Source organism: Acanthisitta chloris, unplaced genomic scaffold, assembly GCF_000695815.1.
Source record: "Acanthisitta chloris isolate BGI_N310 unplaced genomic scaffold, ASM69581v1 scaffold1675, whole genome shotgun sequence".
Taxonomy (NCBI): Eukaryota; Metazoa; Chordata; class Aves; order Passeriformes; family Acanthisittidae; genus Acanthisitta; species Acanthisitta chloris.
In genome coordinates this window covers 1-9,436 of record NW_008671868.1, presented here as the reverse complement: position 1 = coordinate 9,436, position 9,436 = coordinate 1, and the positions used below count along the sequence as shown (strand labels likewise).

General features: G+C 44.0%; 1 protein-coding gene across 1 annotated transcript in view; it reads right to left on the bottom strand.

Moving 5' to 3' along the window:
- Positions 1 to 2,874, bottom strand: part of LOC103801824 (ras-related protein Rab-8B-like) — an 8,356-nt gene extending 5,482 nt beyond the window's left edge. The window contains exons 1-3 of the mRNA XM_009074254.1: positions 2,819 to 2,874; positions 1,690 to 1,750; positions 312 to 389 (exon numbers count right to left, since the gene is read on the bottom strand). Of these exons, the coding sequence (XP_009072502.1) occupies positions 312 to 389; positions 1,690 to 1,692 (81 nt within the window). The 5' untranslated portion in view covers positions 1,693 to 1,750; positions 2,819 to 2,874. The remainder of the gene's footprint in view (positions 1 to 311; positions 390 to 1,689; positions 1,751 to 2,818) is intronic.
- Positions 2,875 to 9,436: the final 6,562 nt, after the last annotated feature.

Here is a 9,436-nt window from a genome sequence, read left to right as displayed (position 1 = left end):
GAAAATTTAGCCCTCTCTGATCACACGCATGCAGCACTGTATCCACTGACATGAGAGACCTCTCTCATCCTCCCACTTGGAGGTGGACACCTGAGATCTTGCTCCTTCCCATTCCCAAAGGTCAGACAGTGAGAGCAGTTTTGAAACACCTGATGCTTGCATTTTAAGCTCACAAGCTTTCTACATTCTACCCTTAGATGAACATGACAACATCACCCTGCACTCACTGCACAGCTGGCTGCTATAATGAAGGGAGTAACTACTCATCATTTGTCCCGAGGAAATTTTAAGAGGCAGAATGAAGCACTTACCTCCTCTATGTTTCTTATCCAGTTTTTTATGTTGTCAAAAGACTTTTCATTTGTGATGTCATACACCAGCATAATTCCCTGAATAAAATTAGGAACATCTAGTTAGTTGAACTAGTACTACTGGCTGATTTCTGATGTGTGCTGCAGGTTTAATTACACTTGCAAAGAAATTCAATATAAGACATATCCACCTGCAATCCCTTCTCAAGGCATTACACCATGGCTGGGAATTTACTATCCAAAATGTTGCTATTTAACATCTTTTGCCACTGTCAGTGGCAAACATATCATCTATATGAAGTTTTAAACTATCAGCCTACAGTCAGGAAAAAATTTAGAAATTCTACTACACCAGCACCCAGGACTCTGAAGTCAAGTTCAGCAGCACCAGCTAACAGCAGTGCAAGACAAACCTGTGAGCTCCAGCTCGGGGCCAGCAGGCTCCTGGAGCAAAGCTGACACTGGGGCTCTCCCACAAGCTCCAACTCCTTCAGAGTCACATACATACACCAGTGTGGGATGACAACAATTAGCAAGGCACGGGGAACCACAGACTGCAAGGTTCATCTCCATTTCCTCATGCTTTCAAACAGTCCTCACAGGACAAAAAAAAAGTCCTTGGCCTGGGCAGAAGACCATGTCACTGCCCAAACCCTTCTAAGCACTCAAAGGCTCTAACACAGAGCCACAACCATTACTGTTTCTCCCCAGCTGTATTCTGTAGCAGTGGAGTCACAGCTCCGTTCATACAAAGCAGTAAGAACATATCACAGTAGCACAGCTATTATCTGTCAGTGATCAGCAAGTCAAAATCAACTGTGTCCCAGCAAAGTGTCTCAAACCACTGCACTGAGAGCCATTACAAGCAGTTACACCATGTGGAGTGCAGGCTCTAAGATAGTTAGTGACTCTGTCATTCTCAACAGCAGCTCTTGCAGGTCATTGTATTTTAGCCTAGACTTTGCATTCTCTGCTGGCTGAAGGAGAGGCAATCCAGTGAAACACACTTCTGATACTAAAATAATTCATTACTAATTTTTCAAACATTTCCAATGTTTGAAGGAATTGACTGCATTTAAAAAACAAAGTCTGATTGAAGCTTGGCAACTAATTTTATTATTATCTGTAGAAATGTTAATTATAATAAAAAAGACAATAGGTCTTGGAGTTTCATCACAAAAACAGGCCCACACCAAGAACTGGCAGGTTTAAAAATGGAAAAACAAGCAAACAAAAACCCCCAACCAAACCACAAACTTCATTCCCCACATCTCAAACCACAATGACCCAGTCCTCCAGCTGAAGACTTCCATGGTACAACGTTTAGAGCAAACCTGCTAAACTAGCTGTGCTTAGTTTCCTGAGTGTGAGCACTCACCATGGCTCCTCTGTAGTAAGCTGTGGTGATGGTGCGGAATCTCTCCTGGCCTGCTGTATCCCTAAATTCAACGGCAGAAAGAAGAGCTTAGAGAAGTCTTTTTAAACAGAGTAACAATGCTCATTAAGAAAAACATACCCTTCTACTCTCTGCACAAGTTCCTTCAGCCCTCAACACCTTCCTCCCTCCCTCCCAGGCTATCCCAGTTCCCTCCATGGTTGGAGCAGCACCAGAAACACACCACAAAAACATTTGTCTTCATGCAAGCAATAAAACTCAGCACTGCACAGCCCTCCCTGGAGGCTCTGATGCCTCTGAGTTCTGCCTTAAACAAAGGCTAACACATGCAGCAGTGCACTACTGCAGCACAGTGCATTTCACATCCAGACACACCTCTGTGTGCTGCTCTGTCCTGGACACCTCCAAAGCAGCACCAGTCTGAGAGTTAACAACTACACCCAAGACTTTGGCTACTACTCACACCTCAGGGGAGCTGAACCTGAGGGCCTGACAAAAATAGCTTTTGACTCACATTACAGACAGACAATTTTTACCAACCACTTCTGGCACTTCACCTCCTAAACCACAAGATTGCTGGCTCACATCCAGATCACAACTGTCTTTGCTAGAACTTGAAAAATCAGCAAGAGTCCCACGTTCACCAGCTGCATTTTAAGAGTTTGGTATGTGTAGCAACGCTGCTCCAAAAAACACTCATCTGCTACTATCAGGAGACTCAGTTTCCACTGACCCACCATGCAAGGAACGGGAACATTATCGCTCACCTGTGCCCTGGGGAGTACAACTGGGTATCAAAGTCTCAGAGGAGATAACATTTTATTAGGCTGCATATTTTAGTTTACAGCAATGGAGTTAATATCCCTCTTCCACCCAGAGTAGCTGAAAGCACGTCTAAGAGGACAGCTCCTGGTGAAATGGGAAGCTGCTGCAATGCCTGTTTTTTCCTGCTGAAGCAGAACCAGGCCAGGAGTGAACCAGAGAGAGCACAAACCTTGTGGGCAGTCAGTGAATAAAAGGCATGAGACTTCGGGTACACCAAAGCTCAGAAGCTATGAAGTGTTCCTTCTCAAAGTTAATCCAATATTCACAGAAAACTTCAATTACTTACCATATCTGTAGCTTGATTTTCTTTCCATCTAGTTCTATAGTTCTGATCTTGAAGTCGATTCCTGCCAGAGAAAGAGAAACCCTTAAGTTTTGCAATTAATGACAAGGAAGTGTTCGGTTTCCTTTTGGCCATTTGGTAAAGGCAACTCAGTCACAAAAATTATTCCAAACTTGTCATTTCTTCCAAGCTCCAGGAAGTGCTGAGAATGCACAAAGGTTTTCAGCCACATCCAACAGGCCAAGGATAATTATTCTGCACAACAAAACCTCACCAAACTCAGGCTCACTACTGGTTATTCCAGATTATTAGAGGGAGACTTGATCTCAAAATCCTTCCATTTACACCCATGAGGTCACTACTCAGAATGTGTATTTTTCCTGAACTTTTGACTAGGCCCTGCAGCTCAGTTCCCTGGTACCTCTGGCTCTCAGACAGAGGTACATACTGGGACCCCTCAGTTCCTTCTCAAAGCCACATCTGATGTTGAAAACTGGTGTTTAATGCAATCTAATCAGACATCAGAGCTCATGGCAAAGCAACACGGCGGATAAGCCTCGCAGACAACTGCTGCAGGTGGCTGAAGCAGGTCACAAACGTGACTTTGTCAAGAACTCTCATTCAGGAGCAACTCAGATTTCCTAGGAAGCTCCAAAAGGTATCAAGAAAACACTTCACTCCTTTTCCCCCTTACACTTCCACATGATACTCTCATCAGTTCTCAGGCTGATTTTGACAACAGATTTTTAAGCCACGGGTGAGAGAGAAAAAATATAAATCAATTCAGAAGGGCTTAATAATGTCTTTTTAAGGTTTGGAGGGGTGAAATGCATCTATGAATCACATCCGAGATTTCCAGACTAGCTTTGGTCCTGTTTCACCCTTTTGTCTGTCTAAACCTACAGAGTACACAGCTCAACAGACTGCTCAAGGCTCAGGACCTGCCTGCCAGCTTTGGGATCCCGGGACAGTCACCCTCAGGGACCCCAGACTATCTGCTCTGAAACTAATGGTCCAATTTTGTTCCACCAAACCTAAAAGGTTACTTGACATTTAGCCATAGCTTGTGAAATATGGGGGTGGGGGTGAGTTATTCTGTCTATTTAACTTCTTTCTTCAGATACAATTTAGCTGACAAGTATGAAGAGTACCTTAACTGGGAAAATGCTGTTTCTGGCTGTATGAATTCATCCATCACTTACAGGAAGCGATGGGATTTTTTTAACATACTGCAGTAGAATCTGAGCGTGAAATATCAACAGTCATTGGCTGCCTGACTTCCACCCTTCTCACATGCAATATTGCTATTTTAATATACTGAAAATACTGAGTTTCAGCCACTTAATGTGCTGAGGATACACAGTTCAGCTCACTAGTCAGAATGAAATTATGAGCAGAACTATCACACCAGCACTGTGACAGCACATGGAATTAACTGCATTAATTTAATCTAAACTCCTGCTACAATCGCAATTTCCCAAGATTCACAGGTAGATTTACACATGCACCAATTTCAATCATTTGCACTCTTCTAAAAATGACAGAAGAATTATGAGGACTTTCAAAAAATCCTTATTCTACGTAACAGAAGTTTGCAAAGTTTCACACTGGACAGGATTTTGCCTTCCCTGCTGCAAAGACTGTTCTAACTGGGTGCAACCACAGCTGCTGAAATCACAGGTAATTGTATTCAGGTCTGAAAACAAATAACCTTTGCTCGGAATAGATTTTGTTTTGGCCTCAAAGGTTGTAAAGCACAAATATAGATTTCTCCGGAAAGAGTATTATATCAGAGCAGCAGCAAATCAAATCAGTTTCAAAAGCTCATTTGTGTCTAGGCCTGAAGGCTTAGAATTACATCTAGCAACTATCAGGAAAACTAGGTTCAGAGTCTGCGGTGGCTTCAAGGCAATTCTGCCTGTCCTGTGAACTGCTGAAGCTGAGCCACATCAGCCTGCCCAGGGGGACACTCGCTGTGTGCACCAGTCCAGTACACTGACTGGTTCCTTCTGGTTACTCCCTTCCCTCGCAGAGCCAAAACCATCTACAGAACATTCCTTAGACCACCCTGAAACTCAGGACCTGAGCAAAAAGGACCTTCTCAGAGCTTCAGGTTTCTGGTACGAGCATCACCAAAACTCCAAGGATGAAATCCCAAGCAGAAGGAGCAGTCACGAGTACTTCTGTTATGGCACTACGATGTTTAACAAATGCAACTGCAACTTTCTCAAGGCCAAAATGAACTACAAGCTGATGTTTCTCTTGTTCTCTCACTTCAGCAAGAGGAAGTGGTGAGCTGCACACATCTGCAGAGCAAACCTGGTGACATGTGCCACCACTTCCTGCCAAGAGCTGCTGCATGGCTGAGTGTGAGCCACTCTGCCTCCAGACACAGACTGCACCTGTACAGCACTGCAACAGCCACAGCATCCCAACAGCACTGCCATCCTCAGCAGCAGGGGCCGCGGGCTTTGGGATAACACAACGATTTCTAAGGGTGTATTTTCCTGTGCTACATCAGTACACTATCTCAATCTATAAATTTGCTTTTGTATTAGATCTTTCCAGCAGAATTTCAGTAAAAATAGAAAGATGAGAGTAGGACTCAGGGCCAGTGCAAAAGGCAGGGTGGGGAACACTTGCAACACGCCAGTGGGTCAGACAGCCTCAGGCAGGGGAACAAAGTCTAATCGTTTCGAACACGAACGTTTGGCTTCAGTCCCTCGGAACATCTGCAAGGAATTTTCAGATGATCTCAGCAATGCCTGGTATCACTCTGTACATTAAAGAGGCAGTAGTTTTTTATTGCACCCATTCAGAACTGAAGCAGATTAACGCGCAGCGACACACCAGGGCAAAGGTCAACACGCTTTCAGAAGTTGTAAAATAAATTATGAAACACAAGTGCAACCAGGTTTAATTATTCTTTCACAACTTACAAGGACAACCTGTATTCCAGTCCTTCTGGACAGCCCACAAGAATCACAACACTCTAGTAAACTGGAGTGGGCTGAACAGGCTCCTTCAGGTTAACTGAACTGGCCTTTCCTCACCTAACTATTCACTCACATCAAGAATCTCACTGGTATCCCATGCAATGAGACACACAGCAGTGTCTTGGATCTTGGAAGTCACTGGAAGTTTAAGAACCTTACTGTGCTAACACTGGCAAAATAAATATACAGAAATGGCAGAGGCAGGTCAGGCAATAAAGAATGGGGGTGCCAAGTGTACAGAAAGCATAAGGCAGTTTCCTGCTCCCACGAGCTCTGCACACTGCAGGGCTTCAGTGCAGGCACCACAAGATCCTGAAACTGAGACTCCCTTTTCGGCATTTTGAATTCAGCATTTACAGGTTGCTTTGAGCAACCTTTGAAATACATGATTTTAAATACTAAGAGTACTCAATACAAAGTTCAAGACTACAAAACACCACAACAGGAGAAACTTAACACTGCTTGACATGGGTGAAACTATCAACTGTCACAACAGCCCAACTTCAGAAGGGCTGAGTCCCTGCAGAATCTGTTCTAGAGCTTATAGCTCTATGAAGTACAGATGTGCTCTAAGGGGTAACACGGGATATTCCCATTTAGGAGGCAGCTCATGAATCCAAGTATCTGATTATTCTTTCAGAAGCTCAGCGGCAATGAGGTGACATGTGTCTGGCCCTTACCCAAAGCATCGTTTAATAGGTAAGACAAAACAAACAGACAAACACCAACCCCAAAGTGGAACCTCCGAGAGCAGGAAAAAATGATCCTGAATCTCCAGGTATGTTGGTAGATGCAGAAACATAGGAAATGCCATCTTTAACCAAGACAACTCTAACTTAATATTGCGGTCAGGAAAAAAACTAATTACAAAAATTACTTCATCCAAAGTTAGCAAAGGTCACATCCCGTGCAACCTACTAAAGTTTGCTGTTTATATTCATGTACCATACTTCAGTTGTGACAGAACAGGCCAGAACAGTTAGGTTTAGTTCTGTTCTGTAATTTTCGGTCCTGGTGAACCTAATGCCTGTCCAGTGAGAAATGGAGATGCCACTTCCTTTTTTACTAAGCCTCCTAAAAGTTTCAGGGCTCCCACGTGATCCACATCTACACCAGACCAGTGATTCAGAGTGAAGAAATAAAGATTTTGGGGAGTCAGAACATTTTCTGCTTGAAACAGAAGAGCTGCTACATGAAAAGCAAGTATACAGTGTCCCAGAACTCACAGCACAGAGCAAGAACTGGTACATCAGTGATCCTTAGAGACAAAATAACCTCACACAGGACAAACAATGCACTTGGCACCTTCCATTCCAGCACTGCCTGCGACAGGCACCACATACAAATCCCACCAGCTGCAGATTTAACACAGGTATGGGGACAGGCAAACACTGCTCTAGCCCAGCAACTCAGACCTTGAGAGGTTTGGGGATACCACAACTGTGTCAGAGACAAAAGCAAGTTAAATTGGATAATGTTAATGAATAAATTACACCTGATCACTGCAAAGACAGAAGTGATGAAATTCTTCCAGGAATGCAGGAACACCCCACTCATTGAGCAGATGAGAGTTCAGAGGGCACAGACCAGTGCCAACACTGGAAGGCAGAGCACAGAGAATATGGGTATTATCAGGGACATAAACAGACAAAATTGCAACGACGAAAAAAAAGGCACACATCAACAATGGCAGTAAGGCACTTCTAGCTTTAACAGATAAGCAGGATCCTTCTGGACAGAGAATCTGTGCAGATCAGCATGTCTCATCCAGTAAGATTTACCTTTGTTAGATAAATAATCTAATCTAGGAATTGCAGCTATACTTCGAAACACAGCTGCGTTTTAGAAGCAAGTGTGGAAGGTGAGGCAGCAAAATCAGGCGAAAAGTCAAAGCTGAAGGTTCAACGTTACTGAAGTTATTTTTACAGACACCACTCTCAGCAGCCTGAGAACATAATTTTTATCAGAGGCTTTTCTAAGCCCATGTTTTCACATGGGGTAAGCAAGCATGTGGGGTTTTGGTTTTGTTTTGGTTGGTTGTTTGTCTGGGAAGCAAAGGACATGAGGGAAGAAGGGCTGCTTTGTTTAACCTCTTACACCAATGACAAAACAGGCCTTTTCTGAAAGGCTTTTGCTACCTATACTAACAGGCAAAGCCACATAACTTAGTAATGAAGGTCTTACTTGTGTTTCTGGCATAAAACAGTTTTCACTTCCTACATCATGCAAGGTTCTTTTAATTAATTAATTTTAATTCTTTTTATTTCTTCAGATGATTGCACATTATATTAATTTTAATTCTTTTTATTTCTTCATCTCCTTTTTCCGCATTGCACATTACAAGCACTTCTCTCTAAGGCACTTCTGCTAAGCCAGAGAGGTTCTCCCAGGCAGTCCCTCTGACTGCATCTCCCTCCTGCTTGGGTTGACACAAGTACCTTACTTCGTCTTTAACCCCATCACCAGGCACACCATGCAGACAAGATATTTTGATTTGGTAAAGCAAAGCTATTCCTCTCTGGCCCATGAAAGAAATGAGAATTTTGTTGTGGGGGCATGGAGGTGGAAGCAGTGGGTATGTTCCCTGGCTGGCAGCCACTTTAGCTTTGCTCAGTTTCTTACACTCAACCTGTTTTTCCCCAATTCCCAAATCTGATGCCAGATGCTAGTAATGACCAGCCTGCTTGGCACCCTCTTAGACACTGCCATACTTATAAGAGAATGTCACTGAGATCAGTTTTTTTCCTCTGGTGCTCAGAGTAGAAGACAGTCTGCACAGAGGCAGCAAAACTAACACAGATCATCTTGAACTTGACCAATCACAACTTGCTCCCTCTAGAAAAGTAACCTTCTGAAACATGCAGTCCTTTTCCTGCCTTTAAAACTACATACAACCTAATCAAAAGTGTCATAGCTTACATTTAGGAGGAAGGTTTACTATAAACCAGAAGAACTGATATTATATCTGACTATAAACTGATGTCATATGCAATTATGGATCAAAAACCCTTTAAGAGGTACTAAATTAGAATCCACCACAACAGGAAGCTGCTGACTTCAGTTTGGAGTGGCAAGTGCAGCAACTAAAAGCCTCTGGATCAAGTTCTAGGCACTGCAGTGTAAGATAAAAAGGCACTGGAGAGTGTCCAAAGGAGGCCACCAAGGTGGGGAAGGGTCTAGAGGGGAAGCCATACGAGGAGCAGCTGAGGTCACTTGGTCTGTTCACCCCTGAGGAGACTGAGGGGAGACCTCTCTGTAGTCTATAACTTCCTCCCGAGGGGCAGCACCAACCTCTGCTCTCTGGCAACACGTGGCAGGACCCGAGGGGACAGCATGAAGCTGTGCCAGGGAGAGTTAGGTTAGATACTGGAAGGGAAAGGTCCTTCCCCCAGAGGTGTTTGGACACTGAACAGCTCCCCAGGGCAGTGCCACAGGCTGACAGAGCTCCAGAGGCGTTTGGCCGATGCTCTCAGCACAGGGTGCAGTGTTGGGGTGTCCTGGGCAGGGCCAAGGGCTGGACTGATGATCCTTGGGGGTCCCTTCCAGCTCAGGATATCATACAGTTCTATGATTCCAGTGCTGTACAAGTAGACAGTGCAACTTTGCTGATGTCACTATTATTTAC